This window comes from Mustelus asterias, chromosome 9, assembly GCF_964213995.1.
Source record: "Mustelus asterias chromosome 9, sMusAst1.hap1.1, whole genome shotgun sequence".
NCBI lineage: Eukaryota > Metazoa > Chordata > Chondrichthyes > Carcharhiniformes > Triakidae > Mustelus > Mustelus asterias.
Genome location: NC_135809.1, coordinates 66,288,702 through 66,314,715, shown reverse-complemented (window position 1 = coordinate 66,314,715; position 26,014 = coordinate 66,288,702). Strand labels below are relative to the sequence as shown.

Sequence of the window (26,014 nt, the reverse complement as noted above, 5' to 3'; positions counted from 1 at the left end):
AGGTCTAATACAGATAGGAAATATACAGTAAATGGCAGAACCCTTAAGAGTATTGATAGGCAAAAGGATCTGGGTGTACAGGTAGTCAAGAAGGCATACGGGGTATTGAGTTTAAAAATTGGCAAGTCATGTTGCAGCTTTATAGAACCTTAGTTAGGCCGCACTTAGAATATTGTGTTCAATTCTGGTCGCCACACTACCAGAAGGATGTGGAGGCTTTGGAGAGAGCACAGAAAAGATTTACCAGGATGTTGCCTGGTATGGAGGGCATTAGCTATGAGGAGAGGTTGGAGAAACTTGGTTTGTTCTCACTGGAGCGACGGAGGTTGAGGAGAGACCTGATAGAAGTCTACAAGATTATGAGAGGCATGGACAGAGTGGATAGTCAGAAGCTTTTTCCCAGGGCGGAAGAGTGAATTACTAGGGGGCATAGGTTTAAGGTGCGAGGGGCAAGGTTTAAAGGAGATATACGAGCCAGATGTTTTACACAGAGTAGTGGGTGCCTGGAACACGTTGCCGGGGGAGGTAGTGGAAGCGGATACAGTAGTGACTTTTAAGGGGCATCTTGACAAGTACATGAATAGGATGGGAATAGAGGGATATGGTCCCCGGAAGGGTAGGGGGTTTTAGTTAAGTCAGGCAGCATGGTCGGTGCAGGCTTGGAGGGCCGAAGGGCCTGTTCCTGTGCTGTAATTTTCTTTGTTCTTTGGATGGAGTGGTTACGGATGGAGTGGTTACGGATAGAGTGGTTTTGGATGCAGACGTTACAGATGGAGTAGTTTGGGATGGAGTGGTTTGGGATGGAGTGGCTTCGGATGGACCGGTTTTGACGGAGTGGTTTCGGACGGACCGGTTTCAGGTGGAGTGGCTTCAGACCAAGTTGTTTCGGATGGAGTGTTTATGGATGGAGTGGTTTCGGAGGGAGTGGTTTCGGATGGAGTGTTTATGGAGGGAATGGTTTCGGATGGAGTGGTTACGGATGGAGCGGTTTCGGATGGAGTGGTTTCGGATGGAGTGGTTACGGATGGAGTGGTTTCGGATGGAGTGGTTTCGGATGGAGTGGTTACGGATGGAGTGGTTACGGATGGAGTGGTTTCGGATGGAGTGGTTTCGGATGACAGGGCTTCGGATGGAGTGGTTGCGACGGAATGGTTTCGGACGAAGTGGTTACGGAAGGAGTGGTTACGGATGGAGTGGTTTCGGATGACAGGGTTTCGGATGGAGTGGTTATGATTGAGTGGTTTCAGAAGGAGTGGTTTCGGATGGAGCAGTAATGGGTGGAGTGGTTTCCGATGGCGTGGTTTCAGACCGGGTGGTTTCAAACGGAGTGATTTCAGGCGGAGTTTATTTGGATGGAAAGATTTCGGATGGACTGGTTACGGATGGAGTGATTTTGGGTGGAGTGGTTAAGGAAGGAGTGGTTGCGGATGGTGTGGTTTCGGACGGAATGGTCACGGATGGAGTGGTTTCGGATGGAGTGGTTTCGGATAGAGTGGTTTCGGATAGAGTGGTTTCAGATGGAGCGGTTACGGATGGAGCAGTTATGGGTGGAGTGGTTCGGATGAAGTGGTTTCCGATGGCATGGTTTCAGACCGGGTGGTTTCAAACGGAGTGATTTCATAGAAATCATAGAAACATCATAGAAACCCTACAGTGCAGAAGGAGGCCATTCGGCCCATCGAGTCTGCACCGACCACAATCCCACCCAGGCTCTACCCCCACATATTTACCCGCTAATCCCTCTAACCTACGCATCTCAGGACTCTAAGGGGCAATTTTTAACCTGGCTAATCAACCTAACCCGCACATCTTTGGACTGTGGGAGGAAACCGGAGCACCCGGAGGAAACCCACGCAGACACGAGGAGAATGTGCAAACTCCACACAGACAGTGACCCAAGCCGGGAATCGAACCCGGGACCCTGGAGCTGTGAAGCAGCAGTGCTAACCACTGTGCTACCGTGCCGCCCCAGACGGAGTTTATTTGGATGGAAAGATTTCGGATGGACTGGTTACGGATGGAGTGATTTTGGATGGAGTGGTTTCGGATGAAGTGGTTACAGATGGATTGGTTTCGGATGGACTGGTTTCGGGTGGACTGGTTGCGCATGGTGTTGTGATTATCTTACCATTCTCCAGGTTGTAGGCATACGTGGCAAGGCGTAGTGTCATTCCACAGTACGCACACTTGAAGCAGCCACGGTGGAAGAATTTTCCTTCAGCACTCAGACGCTCCATCACATAGACCCGCTTCCCACAAAAGTAGCAAACATCACTGCCTCCAAACTGCGAGGGGAATTCCTTCTTCATGGTTTGCTGCTGGGAAAAATTTTGTTACTAGATTCAGGCTCGGATGTGAACAGCATACCACCCCAAGGAACTAGAAACCCCTGTGGGCAATAGTTGCATTAGTATACCATATAGAAACAGAAGACAGGGGCAGGAGGAGGCCATTTGACCCTTCTCCACTATTCATCATGATCATGTCTGATCGTCCAACGCAATAGCCTACTCTTGCTTTCTCCCCATAACCTTTGATCCTATTCACCCTAAGTGCTATATCTAGCCGCCTCTTGAATACATTCAATGTTTGGCATCAACTACTTCCTGTGATAATGAATTCCACAGGGGCTCACGACTTTTTGGGTCTCCTCATCTCTGTCCTAAATGGTCTCCCCGAATCCTCAGATTGTGACCCCTGGTTCTGGACTCCCCCACCATCAGGAATATCCTCCCTGAATCTATCCTGTCTCATCCTGTTAGAATTTTATAAGTCTTGATGAGATTCCCCCTTCATTCATCTGAACTCTAGCGAAAACAATCCTAACATAATCAATCTCTCTTCATACATCAGTCCCGCAATACCCGGAATTAGCCTGGGACACCATTGCACTTCCTCGGGAGCAAGAACATCCTTCCTCATAAACCCTGTACAACAGGCTTGATTCTCACATACCATCTATTATATACCAACTAAGTGTCAGTTTGAAGCAATCACTCACTTATCTCAGGCAGAGAGCTTTGTGGGTGTAAATCCCACTCAAGAGACTTGAGTCCAAAGCACAGTCTGAGGGAGTGCTGCATTGTCAGAAGTGCTATCTTTTTGTAGAGACTTTAACAGAATGTCCCTCTGCCTGCTCAGGTGGATGTAAAAGGCACAGCAGGAGAAGCAGAAACAGTCTCCCTGGTCCTCCTGCCCAGTATTTACCCTTTAACCAAAATCTCCAACAGACAGTATCCAGTCATTCTGACGTGAATGCTGTGAGAAATTGCTGTGTGTGTCTGAGTAACAGCTCCTGTACAGTCTGTGTGTGTCTGAGTAACAGCTTCTGTACAGTCTGTGTGTGTCTGAGTAACAGTTCCTGTACAGTCTGTGTGTGTGTGAGTAACAGCTCCTGTACAGTCTGTGTGTGTGTGAGTAACAGCTCCTGTACAGTCTGTGTGTGTCAGTGACAGCTCCTGTACAGGCTGTGTGTGTCTGAGTAACAGTTCCTGTACAGTCTGTGTGTGTCTGAGTAACAGCTCCTGTACAGTCTGTGTGTGTGTGAGTAACAGCTCCTGTACAGTCTGTGTGTGTCTGAGTAACAGCTCCTGTACAGTCTGTGTGTGTCTGAGTAACAGCTCCTGTACAGTCTGTGTGTGTCTGAGTAACAGCTCCTGTACAGTCTGTGTGTGTGTGAGTAACAGCTCCTGTACAGTCTGTGTGTGTCAGTGACAGCTCCTGTACAGTCTGTGTGTGTCTGAGTAACAGTTCCTGTACAGGCTATGTGTGTCTGAGTAACAGCTTCTGTACAGTCTGTGTGTGTCTGAGTAACAGCTTCTGTACAGGCTGTGTGTGTCAGTAACAGCTTCTGTACAGTCTGTGTGTGTCTGAGTAACAGCTTCTGTACAGTCTGTGTGTGTCTGAGTAACAGCTCCTGTACAGTCTGTGTGTGTCTGAGTAACAGCTCCTGTACAGTCTGTGTGTGTGTGAGTAACAGCTTCTGTACAGGCTGTGTGTGTCAGTAACAGCTTCTGTACAGTCTGTGTGTGTCTGAGTAACAGCTTCTGCACAGTCTGTGTGTGTCTGAGTAACAGCTTCTGTACAGTCTGTGTGTGTCTGAGTAACAGCTCCTGTACAGGCTGTGTGTGTCTGAGTAACAGCTTCTGTACAGTCTGTGTGTGTCTGAGTAACAGCTTCTGTACAGTCTGTGTGTGTCTGAGTAACAGCTTCTGTACAGGCTGTGTGTGTCAGTGACAGCTCCTGTACAGGCTGTGTGTGTCAGTGACAGCTCCTGTACAGTCTGTGTGTGTCTGAGTAACAGCTTCTGTACAGTCTGTGTGTGTCTGAGTAACAGCTTCTGTACAGGCTGTGTGTGTCAGTGACAGCTCCTGTACAGGCTGTGTGTGTCAGTGACAGCTCCTGTACAGTCTGTGTGTGTCTGAGTAACAGCTCCTGTACAGTCTGTGTGTGTGTGAGTAACAGCTTCTGTACAGGCTGTGTGTGTCAGTAACAGCTTCTGTACAGTCTGTGTGTGTCTGAGTAACAGCTTCTGCACAGTCTGTGTGTGTCTGAGTAACAGCTTCTGTACAGTCTGTGTGTGTCTGAGTAACAGCTCCTGTACAGGCTGTGTGTGTCTGAGTAACAGCTTCTGTACAGTCTGTGTGTGTCTGAGTAACAGCTTCTGTACAGTCTGTGTGTGTCTGAGTAACAGCTTCTGTACAGGCTGTGTGTGTCAGTGACAGCTCCTGTACAGGCTGTGTGTGTCAGTGACAGCTCCTGTACAGTCTGTGTGTGTCTGAGTAACAGCTTCTGTACAGTCTGTGTGTGTCTGAGTAACAGCTTCTGTACAGGCTGTGTGTGTCAGTGACAGCTCCTGTACAGGCTGTGTGTGTCAGTGACAGCTCCTGTACAGTCTGTGTGTGTCTGAGTAACAGCTCCTGTACAGTCTGTGTGTGTGTGAGTAACAGCTTCTGTACAGGCTGTGTGTGTCAGTAACAGTTTCTGTACAGTCTGTGTGTGTCTGAGTAACAGCTTCTGCACAGTCTGTGTGTGTCTGAGTAACAGCTTCTGTACAGTCTGTGTGTGTCTGAGTAACAGCTTCTGTACAGGCTGTGTGTGTCAGTAACAGCTCCTGTACAGGCTGTGTGTGTCAGTAACAGCTCCTGTACAGGCTGTGTGTGTCAGTAACAGCTCCTGTACAGGCTGTGTGTGTCAGTGACAGTTCCTGCACAGTCTGTGTGTGTCAGTGACAGCTTCTGTACAGTCTGTGTGTGTCTGAGTAACAGCTTCTGTACAGTCTGTGTGTGTCTGAGTAACAGTTCCTGTACAGTCTGTGTGTGTCTGAGTAACAGCTTCTGTACAGGCTGTGTGTGTCAGTAACAGCTCCTGTACAGGCTGTGTGTGTCAGTAACAGCTCCTGTACAGGCTGTGTGTGTCAGTGACAGTTCCTGCACAGTCTGTGTGTGTCAGTGACAGCTCCTGTACAGTCTGTGTGTGTCTGAGTAACAGCTTCTGTACAGTCTGTGTGTGTCTGAGTAACAGCTTCTGTACAGTCTGTGTGTGTCTGAGTAACAGCTTCTGTACAGTCTGTGTGTGTCAGTGACAGTTCCTGTACAGGCTGTGTGTGTCTGAGTAACAGCTTCTGTACAGTCTGTGTGTGTCAGTGACAGTTCCTGTACAGTCTGTGTGTGTCTGAGTAACAGCTTCTGTACAGTCTGTGTGTGTCTGAGTAACAGCTTCTGTACAGTCTGTGTGTGTCTGAGTAACAGCTTCTGTACAGTCTGTGTGTGTCTGAGTAACAGCTTCTGTACAGTCTGTGTGTGTCTGAGTAACAGCTCCTGTACAGGCTATGTGTGTCTGAGTAACAGCTTCTGTACAGTCTGTGTGTGTCTGAGTAACAGCTTCTGTACAGTCTGTGTGTGTCAGTGACAGTTCCTGTACAGGCTGTGTGTGTCTGAGTAACAGCTTCTGTACAGTCTGTGTGTGTCTGAGTAACAGCTCCTGTACAGTCTGTGTGTGTGTGAGTAACAGCTTCTGTACAGGCTGTGTGTGTCAGTAACAGCTTCTGTACAGTCTGTGTGTGTCTGAGTAACAGCTTCTGCACAGTCTGTGTGTGTCTGAGTAACAGCTTCTGTACAGTCTGTGTGTGTCTGAGTAACAGCTCCTGTACAGGCTGTGTGTGTCTGAGTAACAGCTTCTGTACAGTCTGTGTGTGTCTGAGTAACAGCTTCTGTACAGTCTGTGTGTGTCTGAGTAACAGCTTCTGTACAGGCTGTGTGTGTCAGTGACAGCTCCTGTACAGGCTGTGTGTGTCAGTGACAGCTCCTGTACAGTCTGTGTGTGTCTGAGTAACAGCTTCTGTACAGTCTGTGTGTGTCTGAGTAACAGCTTCTGTACAGGCTGTGTGTGTCAGTGACAGCTCCTGTACAGGCTGTGTGTGTCAGTGACAGCTCCTGTACAGTCTGTGTGTGTCTGAGTAACAGCTCCTGTACAGTCTGTGTGTGTGTGAGTAACAGCTTCTGTACAGGCTGTGTGTGTCAGTAACAGTTTCTGTACAGTCTGTGTGTGTCTGAGTAACAGCTTCTGCACAGTCTGTGTGTGTCTGAGTAACAGCTTCTGTACAGTCTGTGTGTGTCTGAGTAACAGCTTCTGTACAGGCTGTGTGTGTCAGTAACAGCTCCTGTACAGGCTGTGTGTGTCAGTAACAGCTCCTGTACAGGCTGTGTGTGTCAGTAACAGCTCCTGTACAGGCTGTGTGTGTCAGTGACAGTTCCTGCACAGTCTGTGTGTGTCAGTGACAGCTTCTGTACAGTCTGTGTGTGTCTGAGTAACAGCTTCTGTACAGTCTGTGTGTGTCTGAGTAACAGTTCCTGTACAGTCTGTGTGTGTCTGAGTAACAGCTTCTGTACAGGCTGTGTGTGTCAGTAACAGCTCCTGTACAGGCTGTGTGTGTCAGTAACAGCTCCTGTACAGGCTGTGTGTGTCAGTGACAGTTCCTGCACAGTCTGTGTGTGTCAGTGACAGCTCCTGTACAGTCTGTGTGTGTCTGAGTAACAGCTTCTGTACAGTCTGTGTGTGTCTGAGTAACAGCTTCTGTACAGTCTGTGTGTGTCTGAGTAACAGCTTCTGTACAGTCTGTGTGTGTCAGTGACAGTTCCTGTACAGGCTGTGTGTGTCTGAGTAACAGCTTCTGTACAGTCTGTGTGTGTCAGTGACAGTTCCTGTACAGTCTGTGTGTGTCTGAGTAACAGCTTCTGTACAGTCTGTGTGTGTCTGAGTAACAGCTTCTGTACAGTCTGTGTGTGTCTGAGTAACAGCTTCTGTACAGTCTGTGTGTGTCTGAGTAACAGCTTCTGTACAGTCTGTGTGTGTCTGAGTAACAGTTCCTGTACAGTCTGTGTGTGTGTGAGTAACAGCTCCTGTACAGTCTGTGTGTGTGTGAGTAACAGCTCCTGTACAGTCTGTGTGTGTCAGTGACAGCTCCTGTACAGGCTGTGTGTGTCTGAGTAACAGCTCCTGTACAGTCTGTGTGTGTCTGAGTAACAGCTCCTGTACAGTCTGTGTGTGTGTGAGTAACAGCTCCTGTACAGTCTGTGTGTGTCTGAGTAACAGCTCCTGTACAGTCTGTGTGTGTCTGAGTAACAGCTCCTGTACAGTCTGTGTGTGTCTGAGTAACAGCTCCTGTACAGTCTGTGTGTGTGTGAGTAACAGCTCCTGTACAGTCTGTGTGTGTCAGTGACAGCTCCTGTACAGTCTGTGTGTGTCTGAGTAACAGTTCCTGTACAGGCTATGTGTGTCTGAGTAACAGCTTCTGTACAGTCTGTGTGTGTCTGAGTAACAGCTTCTGTACAGGCTGTGTGTGTCAGTAACAGCTTCTGTACAGTCTGTGTGTGTCTGAGTAACAGCTTCTGTACAGTCTGTGTGTGTCTGAGTAACAGCTCCTGTACAGTCTGTGTGTGTCTGAGTAACAGCTCCTGTACAGTCTGTGTGTGTGTGAGTAACAGCTTCTGTACAGGCTGTGTGTGTCAGTAACAGCTTCTGTACAGTCTGTGTGTGTCTGAGTAACAGCTTCTGCACAGTCTGTGTGTGTCTGAGTAACAGCTTCTGTACAGTCTGTGTGTGTCTGAGTAACAGCTCCTGTACAGGCTGTGTGTGTCTGAGTAACAGCTTCTGTACAGTCTGTGTGTGTCTGAGTAACAGCTTCTGTACAGTCTGTGTGTGTCTGAGTAACAGCTTCTGTACAGGCTGTGTGTGTCAGTGACAGCTCCTGTACAGGCTGTGTGTGTCAGTGACAGCTCCTGTACAGTCTGTGTGTGTCTGAGTAACAGCTTCTGTACAGTCTGTGTGTGTCTGAGTAACAGCTTCTGTACAGGCTGTGTGTGTCAGTGACAGCTCCTGTACAGGCTGTGTGTGTCAGTGACAGCTCCTGTACAGTCTGTGTGTGTCTGAGTAACAGCTCCTGTACAGTCTGTGTGTGTGTGAGTAACAGCTTCTGTACAGGCTGTGTGTGTCAGTAACAGCTTCTGTACAGTCTGTGTGTGTCTGAGTAACAGCTTCTGCACAGTCTGTGTGTGTCTGAGTAACAGCTTCTGTACAGTCTGTGTGTGTCTGAGTAACAGCTCCTGTACAGGCTGTGTGTGTCTGAGTAACAGCTTCTGTACAGTCTGTGTGTGTCTGAGTAACAGCTTCTGTACAGTCTGTGTGTGTCTGAGTAACAGCTTCTGTACAGGCTGTGTGTGTCAGTGACAGCTCCTGTACAGGCTGTGTGTGTCAGTGACAGCTCCTGTACAGTCTGTGTGTGTCTGAGTAACAGCTTCTGTACAGTCTGTGTGTGTCTGAGTAACAGCTTCTGTACAGGCTGTGTGTGTCAGTGACAGCTCCTGTACAGGCTGTGTGTGTCAGTGACAGCTCCTGTACAGTCTGTGTGTGTCTGAGTAACAGCTCCTGTACAGTCTGTGTGTGTGTGAGTAACAGCTTCTGTACAGGCTGTGTGTGTCAGTAACAGTTTCTGTACAGTCTGTGTGTGTCTGAGTAACAGCTTCTGCACAGTCTGTGTGTGTCTGAGTAACAGCTTCTGTACAGTCTGTGTGTGTCTGAGTAACAGCTTCTGTACAGGCTGTGTGTGTCAGTAACAGCTCCTGTACAGGCTGTGTGTGTCAGTAACAGCTCCTGTACAGGCTGTGTGTGTCAGTAACAGCTCCTGTACAGGCTGTGTGTGTCAGTGACAGTTCCTGCACAGTCTGTGTGTGTCAGTGACAGCTTCTGTACAGTCTGTGTGTGTCTGAGTAACAGCTTCTGTACAGGCTGTGTGTGTCAGTAACAGCTCCTGTACAGGCTGTGTGTGTCAGTAACAGCTCCTGTACAGGCTGTGTGTGTCAGTGACAGTTCCTGCACAGTCTGTGTGTGTCAGTGACAGCTCCTGTACAGTCTGTGTGTGTCTGAGTAACAGCTTCTGTACAGTCTGTGTGTGTCTGAGTAACAGCTTCTGTACAGTCTGTGTGTGTCTGAGTAACAGCTTCTGTACAGTCTGTGTGTGTCAGTGACAGTTCCTGTACAGGCTGTGTGTGTCTGAGTAACAGCTTCTGTACAGTCTGTGTGTGTCAGTGACAGTTCCTGTACAGTCTGTGTGTGTCTGAGTAACAGCTTCTGTACAGTCTGTGTGTGTCTGAGTAACAGCTTCTGTACAGTCTGTGTGTGTCTGAGTAACAGCTTCTGTACAGTCTGTGTGTGTCTGAGTAACAGCTTCTATACAGTCTGTGTGTGTCTGAGTAACAGCTCCTGTACAGGCTATGTGTGTCTGAGTAACAGCTTCTGTACAGTCTGTGTGTGTCTGAGTAACAGCTTCTGTACAGTCTGTGTGTGTCTGAGTAACAGCTTCTGTACAGTCTGTGTGTGTCAGTGACAGTTCCTGTACAGGCTGTGTGTGTCTGAGTAACAGCTTCTGTACAGTCTGTGTGTGTCAGTGACAGTTCCTGTACAGTCTGTGTGTGTCTGAGTAACAGCTTCTGTACAGTCTGTGTGTGTCTGAGTAACAGCTTCTGTACAGTCTGTGTGTGTCTGAGTAACAGCTTCTGTACAGTCTGTGTGTGTCAGTGACAGTTCCTGTACAGTCTGTGTGTGTCTGAGTAACAGCTTCTGTACAGTCTGTGTGTGTCTGAGTAACAGCTCCTGTACAGGCTATGTGTGTCTGAGTAACAGCTTCTGTACAGTCTGTGTGTGTCTGAGTAACAGCTTCTGTACAGTCTGTGTGTGTCAGTGACAGTTCCTGTACAGGCTGTGTGTGTCTGAGTAACAGCTTCTGTACAGTCTGTGTGTGTCTGAGTAACAGCTCCTGTACAGTCTGTGTGTGTCTGAGTAACAGCTTCTGTACAGTCGGTGTGTGTCTGAGTAACAGCTTCTGTACAGTCTGTGTGTGTCAGTGACAGTTCCTGTACAGGCTGTGTGTGTCAGTGACAGTTCCTGTACAGGCTGTGTGTGTCAGTGACAGCTCCTGTACAGGCTGTGTGTGTCAGTAACAGCTTCTGTACAGTCTGTGTGTGTCTGAGTAACAGCTTCTGCACAGTCTGTGTGTGTCTGAGTAACAGCTTCTGTACAGTCTGTGTGTGTCTGAGTAACAGCTCCTGTACAGGCTGTGTGTGTCTGAGTAACAGCTTCTGTACAGTCTGTGTGTGTCTGAGTAACAGCTTCTGTACAGTCTGTGTGTGTCTGAGTAACAGCTTCTGTACAGGCTGTGTGTGTCAGTGACAGCTCCTGTACAGGCTGTGTGTGTCAGTGACAGCTCCTGTACAGTCTGTGTGTGTCTGAGTAACAGCTTCTGTACAGTCTGTGTGTGTCTGAGTAACAGCTTCTGTACAGGCTGTGTGTGTCAGTGACAGCTCCTGTACAGGCTGTGTGTGTCAGTGACAGCTCCTGTACAGTCTGTGTGTGTCTGAGTAACAGCTCCTGTACAGTCTGTGTGTGTGTGAGTAACAGCTTCTGTACAGGCTGTGTGTGTCAGTAACAGCTTCTGTACAGTCTGTGTGTGTCTGAGTAACAGCTTCTGCACAGTCTGTGTGTGTCTGAGTAACAGCTTCTGTACAGTCTGTGTGTGTCTGAGTAACAGCTCCTGTACAGGCTGTGTGTGTCTGAGTAACAGCTTCTGTACAGTCTGTGTGTGTCTGAGTAACAGCTTCTGTACAGTCTGTGTGTGTCTGAGTAACAGCTTCTGTACAGGCTGTGTGTGTCAGTGACAGCTCCTGTACAGGCTGTGTGTGTCAGTGACAGCTCCTGTACAGTCTGTGTGTGTCTGAGTAACAGCTTCTGTACAGTCTGTGTGTGTCTGAGTAACAGCTTCTGTACAGGCTGTGTGTGTCAGTGACAGCTCCTGTACAGGCTGTGTGTGTCAGTGACAGCTCCTGTACAGTCTGTGTGTGTCTGAGTAACAGCTCCTGTACAGTCTGTGTGTGTGTGAGTAACAGCTTCTGTACAGGCTGTGTGTGTCAGTAACAGTTTCTGTACAGTCTGTGTGTGTCTGAGTAACAGCTTCTGCACAGTCTGTGTGTGTCTGAGTAACAGCTTCTGTACAGTCTGTGTGTGTCTGAGTAACAGCTTCTGTACAGGCTGTGTGTGTCAGTAACAGCTCCTGTACAGGCTGTGTGTGTCAGTAACAGCTCCTGTACAGGCTGTGTGTGTCAGTAACAGCTCCTGTACAGGCTGTGTGTGTCAGTGACAGTTCCTGCACAGTCTGTGTGTGTCAGTGACAGCTTCTGTACAGTCTGTGTGTGTCTGAGTAACAGCTTCTGTACAGTCTGTGTGTGTCTGAGTAACAGTTCCTGTACAGTCTGTGTGTGTCTGAGTAACAGCTTCTGTACAGGCTGTGTGTGTCAGTAACAGCTCCTGTACAGGCTGTGTGTGTCAGTAACAGCTCCTGTACAGGCTGTGTGTGTCAGTGACAGTTCCTGCACAGTCTGTGTGTGTCAGTGACAGCTCCTGTACAGTCTGTGTGTGTCTGAGTAACAGCTTCTGTACAGTCTGTGTGTGTCTGAGTAACAGCTTCTGTACAGTCTGTGTGTGTCTGAGTAACAGCTTCTGTACAGTCTGTGTGTGTCAGTGACAGTTCCTGTACAGGCTGTGTGTGTCTGAGTAACAGCTTCTGTACAGTCTGTGTGTGTCAGTGACAGTTCCTGTACAGTCTGTGTGTGTCTGAGTAACAGCTTCTGTACAGTCTGTGTGTGTCTGAGTAACAGCTTCTGTACAGTCTGTGTGTGTCTGAGTAACAGCTTCTGTACAGTCTGTGTGTGTCTGAGTAACAGCTTCTGTACAGTCTGTGTGTGTCTGAGTAACAGCTCCTGTACAGGCTATGTGTGTCTGAGTAACAGCTTCTGTACAGTCTGTGTGTGTCTGAGTAACAGCTTCTGTACAGTCTGTGTGTGTCTGAGTAACAGCTTCTGTACAGTCTGTGTGTGTCAGTGACAGTTCCTGTACAGGCTGTGTGTGTCTGAGTAACAGCTTCTGTACAGTCTGTGTGTGTCAGTGACAGTTCCTGTACAGTCTGTGTGTGTCTGAGTAACAGCTTCTGTACAGTCTGTGTGTGTCTGAGTAACAGCTTCTGTACAGTCTGTGTGTGTCTGAGTAACAGCTTCTGTACAGTCTGTGTGTGTCAGTGACAGTTCCTGTACAGTCTGTGTGTGTCTGAGTAACAGCTTCTGTACAGTCTGTGTGTGTCTGAGTAACAGCTCCTGTACAGGCTATGTGTGTCTGAGTAACAGCTTCTGTACAGTCTGTGTGTGTCTGAGTAACAGCTTCTGTACAGTCTGTGTGTGTCAGTGACAGTTCCTGTACAGGCTGTGTGTGTCTGAGTAACAGCTTCTGTACAGTCTGTGTGTGTCTGAGTAACAGCTCCTGTACAGTCTGTGTGTGTCTGAGTAACAGCTTCTGTACAGTCGGTGTGTGTCTGAGTAACAGCTTCTGTACAGTCTGTGTGTGTCAGTGACAGTTCCTGTACAGGCTGTGTGTGTCAGTGACAGTTCCTGTACAGGCTGTGTGTGTCAGTGACAGCTCCTGTACAGGCTGTGTGTGTCAGTGACAGTTCCTGTACAGGCTGTGTGTGTCAGTGACAGTTCCTGTACAGTCTGTGTGTGTCTGAGTAACAGCTTCTGTACAGTCTGTGTGTGTCTGAGTAACAGCTTCTGTACAGTCTGTGTGTGTCAGTGACAGTTCCTGTACAGGCTGTGTGTGTCTGAGTAACAGCTTCTGTACAGTCTGTGTGTGTCAGTGACAGTTCCTGTACAGGCTGTGTGTGTCAGTGACAGTTCCTGTACAGGCTGTGTGTGTCAGTGACAGCTCCTGTACAGGCTGTGTGTGTCAGTGACAGTTCCTGTACAGGCTGTGTGTGTCAGTGACAGTTCCTGTACAGTCTGTGTGTGTCTGAGTAACAGCTTCTGTACAGTCTGTGTGTGTCTGAGTAACAGTTTCTGTACAGTCTGTGTGTGTCAGTGACAGTTCCTGTACAGGCTGTGTGTGTCTGAGTAACAGCTTCTGTACAGTCTGTGTGTGTCTGAGTAACAGCTTCTGTACAGGCTGTGTGTGTCAGTGACAGTTCCTGTACAGGCTGTGTGTGTCAGTGACAGTTCCTGTACAGGCTGTGTGTGTCAGTGACAGTTCCTGTACAGGCTGTGCGTGTCAGTGACAGTTCCTGTACAGGCTGTGTGTGTCTGAGTAACAGCTTCTGTAGAGTCTGTGTGTGTCAGTGACAGCTCCTGTACAGGTTGTGTGTGTCAGTAACAGCTCCTGTACAGGTTGTGCGTGTCAGTGACAGCTCCTGTACAGGCTGCGTGTGTCAGTGACAGCTCCTGTACAGGCTGCGTGTGTCAGTGACAGCTCCTGTACAGGTTGTGTGTGTCAGTAACAGCTCCTGTACAGTCTGTGCGTGTCAGTGACAGCTCCTGTACAGGCTGTGTGGGTCAGTGACAGCTCCTGTACAGGCTGTGTGTGTCAGTGACAGCTCTTGGACAGGTTGTGTGTGTCAGTAACAGCTCCTGTACAGGCTGCGTGTGTCAGTAACAGCTCCTGTACAGGCTGCGTGTGTCAGTGACAGCTCCTGTACAGGTTGTGTGTGTCAGTAACAGCTCCTGTACAGGTTGTGTGTGTCAGTAACAGCTCCTGTACAGGTTGTGTGTGTTAATGACAGCTCCTGTACAGGCTGTGTGTGTCAGTAACAGCTCCTGTACAGGCTGCGTGTGTCAGTAACAGCTCCTGTACCGTCTGTGTGTGTCAGTGACAGCTCCTGTACAGGTTGTGTGTGTCAGTAACAGCTCCTGTACAGGTTGTGTGTGTCAGTAACAGCTCCTGTACAGGTTGTGTGTGTCAATGACAGCTCCTGTACAGGCTGTGTGTGTCAGTAACAGCTCCTGTACAGGCTGCGTGTGTCAGTAACAGCTCCTGTACAGGTTGTGTGTGTCAGTGACAGCTCCTGTACAGGTTGTGTGTGTCAGTAACAGCTCCTGTACAGGCTGCCTGTGTCAGTAACAGCTCCTGTACAGGTTGTGTGTGTCAGTAACAGCTCCTGTACAGGCTGCGTGTGTCAGTAACAGCTCCTGTACAGGCTGCGTGTGTCAGTAACAGCTCCTGTACAGGTTGTGTGTGTCAGTAACAGCTCCTGTACAGGCTGCGTGTGTCAGTAACAGCTCCTGTACAGGCTGCGTGTGTCAGTAACAGCTCCTGTACAGGTTGTGTGTGTCAGTAACAGCTCCTGTACAGGCTGCGTGTGTCAGTAACAGCTCCTGTACAGGCTGCGTGTGTCAGTAACAGCTCCTGTACAGGCTGCGTGTGTCAGTAACAGCTCCTGTACAGGTTGTGTGTGTCAGTGACAGCTCCTGTACAGGCTACGTGTGTCAGTGACAGCTCCTGTACAGGCTGCGTGTGTCAGTGACAGCTCCTGTACAGGCTACGTGTGTCAGTGACAGCTCCTGTACAGGCTACGTGTGTCAGTGACAGTTCCTGTACAGGCTACGTGTGTCAGTGACAGCTCCTGTACAGGCTACGTGTGTCAGTGACAGCTCCTGTACAGGCTACGTGTGTCAGTAACAGCTCCTGTAGAGTCTGTGTGTGTCTGAGTAACAGCTTCTGTACAGTCTGTGTGTGTCTGAGTAACAGCTTCTGTACAGTCTGTGTGTGTCTGAGTAACAGCTTCTGTACAGGCTGTGTGTGTCAGTGACAGCTCCTGTACAGGCTGTGTGTGTCAGTGACAGCTCCTGTACAGTCTGTGTGTGTCTGAGTAACAGCTTCTGTACAGTCTGTGTGTGTCTGAGTAACAGCTTCTGTACAGGCTGTGTGTGTCAGTGACAGCTCCTGTACAGGCTGTGTGTGTCAGTGACAGCTCCTGTACAGTCTGTGTGTGTCTGAGTAACAGCTCCTGTACAGTCTGTGTGTGTGTGAGTAACAGCTTCTGTACAGGCTGTGTGTGTCAGTAACAGCTTCTGTACAGTCTGTGTGTGTCTGAGTAACAGCTTCTGCACAGTCTGTGTGTGTCTGAGTAACAGCTTCTGTACAGTCTGTGTGTGTCTGAGTAACAGCTCCTGTACAGGCTGTGTGTGTCTGAGTAACAGCTTCTGTACAGTCTGTGTGTGTCTGAGTAACAGCTTCTGTACAGTCTGTGTGTGTCTGAGTAACAGCTTCTGTACAGGCTGTGTGTGTCAGTGACAGCTCCTGTACAGGCTGTGTGTGTCAGTGACAGCTCCTGTACAGTCTGTGTGTGTCTGAGTAACAGCTTCTGTACAGTCTGTGTGTGTCTGAGTAACAGCTTCTGTACAGGCTGTGTGTGTCAGTGACAGCTCCTGTACAGGCTGTGTGTGTCAGTGACAGCTCCTGTACAGTCTGTGTGTGTCTGAGTAACAGCTCCTGTACAGTCTGTGTGTGTGTGAGTAACAGCTTCTGTACAGGCTGTGTGTGTCAGTAACAGTTTCTGTACAGTCTGTGTGTGTCTGAGTAACAGCTTCTGCACAGTCTGTGTGTGTCTGAGTAACAGCTTCTGTACAGTCTGTGTGTGTCTGAGTAACAGCTTCTGTACAGGCTGTGTGTGTCAGTAACAGCTCCTGTACAGGCTGTGTGTGTCAGTAACAGCTCCTGTACAGGCTGTGTGTGTCAGTAACAGCTCCTGTACAGGCTGTGTGTGTCAGTGACAGTTCCTGCACAGTCTGTGTGTGTCAGTGACAGCTTCTGTACAGTCTGTGTGTGTCTGAGTAACAGCTTCTGTACAGTCTGTGTGTGTCTGAGTAACAGTTCCTGTACAGTCTGTGTGTGTCTGAGTAACAGCTTCTGTACAGGCTGTGTGTGTCAGTAACAGCTCCTGTACAGGCTGTGTGTGTCAGTAACAGCTCCTGTACAGGCTGTGTGTGTCAGTGACAGTTCCTGCACAGTCTGTGTGTGTCAGTGACAGCTCCTGTACAGTCTGTGTGTGTCTGAGTAACAGCTTCTGTACAGTCTGTGTGTGTCTGAGTAACAGCTTCTGTACAGTCTGTGTGTGTCTGAGTAACAGCTTCTGTACAGTCTGTGTGTGTCAGTGACAGTTCCTGTACAGGCTGTGTGTGTCTGAGTAACAGCTTCTGTACAGTCTGTGTGTGTCAGTGACAGTTCCTGTACAGTCTGTGTGTGTCTGAGTAACAGCTTCTGTACAGTCTGTGTGTGTCTGAGTAACAGCTTCTGTACAGTCTGTGTGTGTCTGAGTAACAGCTTCTGTACAGTCTGTGTGTGTCTGAGTAACAGCTTCTATACAGTCTGTGTGTGTCTGAGTAACAGCTCCTGTACAGGCTATGTGTGTCTGAGTAACAGCTTCTGTACAGTCTGTGTGTGTCTGAGTAACAGCTTCTGTACAGTCTGTGTGTGTCTGAGTAACAGCTTCTGTACAGTCTGTGTGTGTCAGTGACAGTTCCTGTACAGGCTGTGTGTGTCTGAGTAACAGCTTCTGTACAGTCTGTGTGTGTCAGTGACAGTTCCTGTACAGTCTGTGTGTGTCTGAGTAACAGCTTCTGTACAGTCTGTGTGTGTCTGAGTAACAGCTTCTGTACAGTCTGTGTGTGTCTGAGTAACAGCTTCTGTACAGTCTGTGTGTGTCAGTGACAGTTCCTGTACAGTCTGTGTGTGTCTGAGTAACAGCTTCTGTACAGTCTGTGTGTGTCTGAGTAACAGCTCCTGTACAGGCTATGTGTGTCTGAGTAACAGCTTCTGTACAGTCTGTGTGTGTCTGAGTAACAGCTTCTGTACAGTCTGTGTGTGTCAGTGACAGTTCCTGTACAGGCTGTGTGTGTCTGAGTAACAGCTTCTGTACAGTCTGTGTGTGTCTGAGTAACAGCTCCTGTACAGTCTGTGTGTGTCTGAGTAACAGCTTCTGTACAGTCGGTGTGTGTCTGAGTAACAGCTTCTGTACAGTCTGTGTGTGTCAGTGACAGTTCCTGTACAGGCTGTGTGTGTCAGTGACAGTTCCTGTACAGGCTGTGTGTGTCAGTGACAGCTCCTGTACAGGCTGTGTGTGTCAGTAACAGCTTCTGTACAGTCTGTGTGTGTCTGAGTAACAGCTTCTGCACAGTCTGTGTGTGTCTGAGTAACAGCTTCTGTACAGTCTGTGTGTGTCTGAGTAACAGCTCCTGTACAGGCTGTGTGTGTCTGAGTAACAGCTTCTGTACAGTCTGTGTGTGTCTGAGTAACAGCTTCTGTACAGTCTGTGTGTGTCTGAGTAACAGCTTCTGTACAGGCTGTGTGTGTCAGTGACAGCTCCTGTACAGGCTGTGTGTGTCAGTGACAGCTCCTGTACAGTCTGTGTGTGTCTGAGTAACAGCTTCTGTACAGTCTGTGTGTGTCTGAGTAACAGCTTCTGTACAGGCTGTGTGTGTCAGTGACAGCTCCTGTACAGGCTGTGTGTGTCAGTGACAGCTCCTGTACAGTCTGTGTGTGTCTGAGTAACAGCTCCTGTACAGTCTGTGTGTGTGTGAGTAACAGCTTCTGTACAGGCTGTGTGTGTCAGTAACAGCTTCTGTACAGTCTGTGTGTGTCTGAGTAACAGCTTCTGCACAGTCTGTGTGTGTCTGAGTAACAGCTTCTGTACAGTCTGTGTGTGTCTGAGTAACAGCTCCTGTACAGGCTGTGTGTGTCTGAGTAACAGCTTCTGTACAGTCTGTGTGTGTCTGAGTAACAGCTTCTGTACAGTCTGTGTGTGTCTGAGTAACAGCTTCTGTACAGGCTGTGTGTGTCAGTGACAGCTCCTGTACAGGCTGTGTGTGTCAGTGACAGCTCCTGTACAGTCTGTGTGTGTCTGAGTAACAGCTTCTGTACAGTCTGTGTGTGTCTGAGTAACAGCTTCTGTACAGGCTGTGTGTGTCAGTGACAGCTCCTGTACAGGCTGTGTGTGTCAGTGACAGCTCCTGTACAGTCTGTGTGTGTCTGAGTAACAGCTCCTGTACAGTCTGTGTGTGTGTGAGTAACAGCTTCTGTACAGGCTGTGTGTGTCAGTAACAGTTTCTGTACAGTCTGTGTGTGTCTGAGTAACAGCTTCTGCACAGTCTGTGTGTGTCTGAGTAACAGCTTCTGTACAGTCTGTGTGTGTCTGAGTAACAGCTTCTGTACAGGCTGTGTGTGTCAGTAACAGCTCCTGTACAGGCTGTGTGTGTCAGTAACAGCTCCTGTACAGGCTGTGTGTGTCAGTAACAGCTCCTGTACAGGCTGTGTGTGTCAGTGACAGTTCCTGCACAGTCTGTGTGTGTCAGTGACAGCTTCTGTACAGTCTGTGTGTGTCTGAGTAACAGCTTCTGTACAGTCTGTGTGTGTCTGAGTAACAGTTCCTGTACAGTCTGTGTGTGTCTGAGTAACAGCTTCTGTACAGGCTGTGTGTGTCAGTAACAGCTCCTGTACAGGCTGTGTGTGTCAGTAACAGCTCCTGTACAGGCTGTGTGTGTCAGTGACAGTTCCTGCACAGTCTGTGTGTGTCAGTGACAGCTCCTGTACAGTCTGTGTGTGTCTGAGTAACAGCTTCTGTACAGTCTGTGTGTGTCTGAGTAACAGCTTCTGTACAGTCTGTGTGTGTCTGAGTAACAGCTTCTGTACAGTCTGTGTGTGTCAGTGACAGTTCCTGTACAGGCTGTGTGTGTCTGAGTAACAGCTTCTGTACAGTCTGTGTGTGTCAGTGACAGTTCCTGTACAGTCTGTGTGTGTCTGAGTAACAGCTTCTGTACAGTCTGTGTGTGTCTGAGTAACAGCTTCTGTACAGTCTGTGTGTGTCTGAGTAACAGCTTCTGTACAGTCTGTGTGTGTCTGAGTAACAGCTTCTGTACAGTCTGTGTGTGTCTGAGTAACAGCTCCTGTACAGGCTATGTGTGTCTGAGTAACAGCTTCTGTACAGTCTGTGTGTGTCTGAGTAACAGCTTCTGTACAGTCTGTGTGTGTCTGAGTAACAGCTTCTGTACAGTCTGTGTGTGTCAGTGACAGTTCCTGTACAGGCTGTGTGTGTCTGAGTAACAGCTTCTGTACAGTCTGTGTGTGTCAGTGACAGTTCCTGTACAGTCTGTGTGTGTCTGAGTAACAGCTTCTGTACAGTCTGTGTGTGTCTGAGTAACAGCTTCTGTACAGTCTGTGTGTGTCTGAGTAACAGCTTCTGTACAGTCTGTGTGTGTCAGTGACAGTTCCTGTACAGTCTGTGTGTGTCTGAGTAACAGCTTCTGTACAGTCTGTGTGTGTCTGAGTAACAGCTCCTGTACAGGCTATGTGTGTCTGAGTAACAGCTTCTGTACAGTCTGTGTGTGTCTGAGTAACAGCTTCTGTACAGTCTGTGTGTGTCAGTGACAGTTCCTGTACAGGCTGTGTGTGTCTGAGTAACAGCTTCTGTACAGTCTGTGTGTGTCTGAGTAACAGCTCCTGTACAGTCTGTGTGTGTCTGAGTAACAGCTTCTGTACAGTCGGTGTGTGTCTGAGTAACAGCTTCTGTACAGTCTGTGTGTGTCAGTGACAGTTCCTGTACAGGCTGTGTGTGTCAGTGACAGTTCCTGTACAGGCTGTGTGTGTCAGTGACAGCTCCTGTACAGGCTGTGTGTGTCAGTGACAGTTCCTGTACAGGCTGTGTGTGTCAGTGACAGTTCCTGTACAGTCTGTGTGTGTCTGAGTAACAGCTTCTGTACAGTCTGTGTGTGTCTGAGTAACAGCTTCTGTACAGTCTGTGTGTGTCAGTGACAGTTCCTGTACAGGCTGTGTGTGTCTGAGTAACAGCTTCTGTACAGTCTGTGTGTGTCAGTGACAGTTCCTGTACAGGCTGTGTGTGTCAGTGACAGTTCCTGTACAGGCTGTGTGTGTCAGTGACAGCTCCTGTACAGGCTGTGTGTGTCAGTGACAGTTCCTGTACAGGCTGTGTGTGTCAGTGACAGTTCCTGTACAGTCTGTGTGTGTCTGAGTAACAGCTTCTGTACAGTCTGTGTGTGTCTGAGTAACAGCTTCTGTACAGTCTGTGTGTGTCAGTGACAGTTCCTGTACAGGCTGTGTGTGTCTGAGTAACAGCTTCTGTACAGTCTGTGTGTGTCTGAGTAACAGCTTCTGTACAGGCTGTGTGTGTCAGTGACAGTTCCTGTACAGGCTGTGTGTGTCAGTGACAGTTCCTGTACAGGCTGTGTGTGTCAGTGACAGTTCCTGTACAGGCTGTGCGTGTCAGTGACAGTTCCTGTACAGGCTGTGTGTGTCTGAGTAACAGCTTCTGTAGAGTCTGTGTGTGTCAGTGACAGCTCCTGTACAGGTTGTGTGTGTCAGTAACAGCTCCTGTACAGGTTGTGCGTGTCAGTGACAGCTCCTGTACAGGCTGCGTGTGTCAGTGACAGCTCCTGTACAGGCTGCGTGTGTCAGTGACAGCTCCTGTACAGGTTGTGTGTGTCAGTAACAGCTCCTGTACAGTCTGTGCGTGTCAGTGACAGCTCCTGTACAGGCTGTGTGGGTCAGTGACAGCTCCTGTACAGGCTGTGTGTGTCAGTGACAGCTCTTGGACAGGTTGTGTGTGTCAGTAACAGCTCCTGTACAGGCTGCGTGTGTCAGTAACAGCTCCTGTACAGGCTGCGTGTGTCAGTGACAGCTCCTGTACAGGTTGTGTGTGTCAGTAACAGCTCCTGTACAGGTTGTGTGTGTCAGTAACAGCTCCTGTACAGGTTGTGTGTGTTAATGACAGCTCCTGTACAGGCTGTGTGTGTCAGTAACAGCTCCTGTACAGGCTGCGTGTGTCAGTAACAGCTCCTGTACCGTCTGTGTGTGTCAGTGACAGCTCCTGTACAGGTTGTGTGTGTCAGTAACAGCTCCTGTACAGGTTGTGTGTGTCAGTAACAGCTCCTGTACAGGTTGTGTGTGTCAATGACAGCTCCTGTACAGGCTGTGTGTGTCAGTAACAGCTCCTGTACAGGCTGCGTGTGTCAGTAACAGCTCCTGTACAGGTTGTGTGTGTCAGTGACAGCTCCTGTACAGGTTGTGTGTGTCAGTAACAGCTCCTGTACAGGCTGCCTGTGTCAGTAACAGCTCCTGTACAGGTTGTGTGTGTCAGTAACAGCTCCTGTACAGGCTGCGTGTGTCAGTAACAGCTCCTGTACAGGCTGCGTGTGTCAGTAACAGCTCCTGTACAGGTTGTGTGTGTCAGTAACAGCTCCTGTACAGGCTGCGTGTGTCAGTAACAGCTCCTGTACAGGCTGCGTGTGTCAGTAACAGCTCCTGTACAGGTTGTGTGTGTCAGTAACAGCTCCTGTACAGGCTGCGTGTGTCAGTAACAGCTCCTGTACAGGCTGCGTGTGTCAGTAACAGCTCCTGTACAGGCTGCGTGTGTCAGTAACAGCTCCTGTACAGGTTGTGTGTGTCAGTGACAGCTCCTGTACAGGCTACGTGTGTCAGTGACAGCTCCTGTACAGGCTGCGTGTGTCAGTGACAGCTCCTGTACAGGCTACGTGTGTCAGTGACAGCTCCTGTACAGGCTACGTGTGTCAGTGACAGTTCCTGTACAGGCTACGTGTGTCAGTGACAGCTCCTGTACAGGCTACGTGTGTCAGTGACAGCTCCTGTACAGGCTACGTGTGTCAGTAACAGCTCCTGTAGAGTCTGTGTGTGTCTCAATGACAGTTCCTATACGGTATGTTTGTGTCTCAGTGACAGCTCTTGTACAGTCTGTGTGTGTCTCAGTGATAGCTTCAGTATAGCCTGTGAGTGTTAATGACAGCTCTTGTACAGTCTCTGTGTGTCTCAGTGATAGCTCCGATACGGTATGTGTGTATCTCAATGACAGTTCCTATACGGTATGTGTGTGTCTCAGTGACAGCTGAACTGTCATGATGGCCCGCTTTCTCAATCTTATCCCCCGCCTGAGGTATGGTGATCCTTAGGTTAAGTACCTACCGGTCAGCTCTCTACCTTAAAAGGGAGAGCAGCCAATGGACATCTGGGACATTGGCGATTTGCCCGGATGAAACGCATCCCAGGCTATTGCGGGAAGCAGCAGTGGAAATATCAGGGACAGTGGCAGTAATTTCCAATTCCTGTCTGGCCACAGGTGAAGTGCCAGAGGACTGGAGGATTGCTCACATTGTCCCTTCATTAAAAAAAGGGAGGTAGTGATAGAATAGGCCAATCAGTGTAACCTTGGTGCTGGAGAGGTTTCTGGAAAGATTTCAGAGGACAGAATATATTGGCACTTGGATAGACACAGGATTAGTGCAGTTGGATCTTTAGTGACCTGCGTGGACATGATGGGCTGAATGGCATGCTTCTGCGTGATAAACCTCTGTGAAGCAATGAAAACACAACAGAGAGTGTGAGACACAATTCACAGAACAAAACAGTGAATTTGAGATATGACTCACAAAACACAAGAGTGAGTCCGAGACATGACTCCTGTAACACAACAGTGAGTGTGTAATATGATTCAGAACACAAAGGATTTACAAAGGGGAAACCATGCTTGATGAATCTATTGGAATTGTTCGGGAATGTAACTAGTAGAGTTTACCGAGTAAACCTGTGGATGTGGTTTATGACTTTCAGAAGGCTTTTGACAAGTTCTCAGATAGAAGACTATTATGTAAAGTTAAAGCACATGGGATTGCAGGTAATATCTTGAGATGGGTAGAAAGCTGGTTAGCAGAAATGAAGCAATGAGTTGACATAAATGAGTCCTTTTCTGATTGGCAGTCAGTGACTAGTGGGTACTGCAGGGATCTAGGACTCCAACTGTTCACATTATATATTAATAATTTTGAAGAGGGTATTATCTCCAAATTTGCCAATGATACAAAGTTGGGTGAGAAGGTGAGCTGTGAAAAGAATACAGAGATGCTTCAGTGTGATTTGGACAGGCTGGGTGAGTAGGAATATGCATGGCAGATGCAGCATAATATGGATAAATTTGTGGTTATCGACTTCAACAGTAATAATAGGAAGACATTATTAGTTGAACGGATGGATACTCAGCGAGACCTTGGTGTCTCATACATCAGTGTGCTGAAATTAAGTGCACAGATACAGAAGGCAGTAAAGAAAGCAAATGCTATGTTGGCCTTTATCATGAGAGGATTTGAGTATAGGAATAGAGATGTTTTGTTGCAATTGTATAGGGCGTTGGTGAGGCTACACCCGGAGCATTCTGTTTTGGTGCTCTTATCAAAGGATGTCCTTGCTATCGAGGGAGCACAGCAAAGGGTTACCAGACTGATCCCTGACATGGCAAGACTGTCATATGAGGAGAGACGAAGTCAGTTAGGATTATACTAATTGGCATTTAGAAAAGTGAAAGGGGATCTCATAGAAACTTATAAATTTTAACAGGGTTAGACAGGGTAAATTCAGATAAAATGCTCCCGATGGTGGGAGAGTCCAGAACTTGGGGTCATAGTTTGAGGATAAGGGGTAAACCTTTTGGAACTGAGATGAGGAGAAATTTCTTCACTCAGAGGGTGGTGAATGTGTGGAATTCACTCCCACAGAAAGTAGTTGAGGCCAAAATGTTGTGTGATTTCAAGAAGAAATTAGATATAGCTCTTGGGGCTAAAGGGATCAAGGGATATGGGGGGAAGGGGGAATCAGGATATTGAATTCGGTGTTCAGCCATGATCAAGATGAATGGCGGAGCAGGGTTGAAGGGCCGAATGGCCTACTCCTGATTTTAGTTTCTATGTTTCTATTTTAACAATACACAACTCACAATACACAACTCAGCGAACACAACAGCAAGTGGGAGAAACGACTCCGGTGACACAACAGTGAGTGTGAGGCACGACTCACAGAACACAAAAACGAGTGTGAGACATGACTCCTGTAACACAAAGAACAAAGAAGAAAGAAAATTACAGCACACGAACAGGCCCGTAGGCCCTCCAAGCCGGCACCGACCAAGCTGCCCGTCTGAACTAAAACCCCCTACCTTTCTGGGGACCATATCCCTCTATTTCCATCCTATTCATGTTTTTGTCCAGACGCCTGTTAAAAGACACTACCGTTTCTGCTTCCATTACCTTCCCCGGCAGCGAGTTCCAGGCACCCACCATACTCTGTGTAAAAAAACTTGCCTCGTACATCCCCTTTAAAGCTTGCCCCTCGCACCTTAAACCTATGCCCCCTGATAATTGACTCTTCCACCCTGGGAAAAGCTTATATGACTATCCACTCTGTCCATGCCCTTCATAATCTTGTAAACTTCTACCACAACAGGAGTGTCAGACACGACTCACAGGACACAATAACGAGTGTGAGACACAACTCCTGTAACACAACAGTGGGTGTGAGACATGACTCACAGGACACAACAGCAAGCTATAGTTAAGAAAGCTCACCAACGCCTCTACTTTCCCAGAAGACGAAGGAAATTTGGCATGTCAGCTACGACTCTCACCAACTTTTACAGATGCACCATAGAAAGCATTCTTTCTGGTTGTATCACAGTTTGGTATGGCTCCTGCTCTGCCCAAGACCGCAAGAAACTACAAAAGTTCATGAATGTAGCCCAATCCATCACGCAAACCAGCCTCTATACATTGACTCTGTCTACACTACCCGATGCAGCCAGCATAATTAAGGACTCCACGCACCCGGACATTCTCTCTTCCACCTCCTTCCTTTGGGAAAAAGATACAAAAGTCTGAGGTCATGTACCAACCGACTCAAGAGGAGCTTCTTCCCTGCTGCTGTCAGACTTTTGAATGGACTTATCTTGAATTATGTTGATCTTTCTCTACACCCTAGCTATGACTGCAACACTACATTCTGCACTCTCTCCTTTCCTTCTCGATGAATGGTATGTTTTGTCTGTATAGCGCGCAAGAGACAATACTTTTCACTGTATGTTAATACATGTGACAATAATAAATCAAATCAAATCAAATCAAAGATACGACTCATCAAACACAACAGGAAGTGTGAGGTAAGGAGTAAAGCATCTTCTACACTGTCCCCACCAAACACTCCCAGGACAGATTAAGCAGATACAGAGTAAATCTCAATCAATATTGTCCCCATCACACACTCCCAGTGTACGTGCAGCAAGGAGTTAGATGCATTGTAAAGCTCCCTCGACACCATCAGCATCAAACACTCATAGGACAGGTGCAACACGGAGTTAGATGCAGAGTAAATCTCCTTCAAAACTGTCCCCAGCAAACACTCTGCAGACAGGTACAACATGGGATTAGATCCAGCATACAGCTCTCTCTACACTATCCCTATCAAACACTCCCAGTGCAGGTACAACACAGGATTAGATGCGTAGTAAAGCTCCCTCTACACTGTCCCCATCAAACTCTCCCAAGACACTTACAGCATGGGATTAGATATTCAAAAGTGGGGATGTTCACTGATGACTGCACAATGTTAAGTACCATTCACAACTTCTCAGATACTAAAGCAGTTCATGTCCAAATGCAGCAAGTCCTGGACACTGCCCAGGTTAGGGCTGAAAAATGAAAGTAACATTCATGCCATACAAGTGCCAGGAAATGACCATCTCCAACAAGAGAATATCTAACCATCGCCTCATGGCATTACCACTGCTAAATCCCCCACTATCAAC

At 48.2% G+C, this 26,014-nt stretch overlaps 1 protein-coding gene across 8 annotated transcripts in view; it reads right to left on the bottom strand.

Moving 5' to 3' along the window:
* The window catches only part of LOC144498728 (protein-methionine sulfoxide oxidase mical3a-like), a 702,250-nt gene that overhangs the window by 287,112 nt on the left and 389,124 nt on the right, over positions 1 to 26,014 (bottom strand). For 5 of the 8 annotated variants that reach the window (XM_078220302.1, XM_078220301.1, XM_078220304.1 and 2 more), the window contains one exon: positions 2,129 to 2,315. In XM_078220302.1, coding sequence (XP_078076428.1) covers positions 2,129 to 2,315 — 187 coding nt within the window. Of the gene's footprint in view, positions 1 to 2,128; positions 2,319 to 26,014 lie in introns of all 8 variants that reach the window. The other 3 variants (XM_078220303.1, XM_078220306.1, XM_078220308.1) reach the window with 1 other exon arrangement.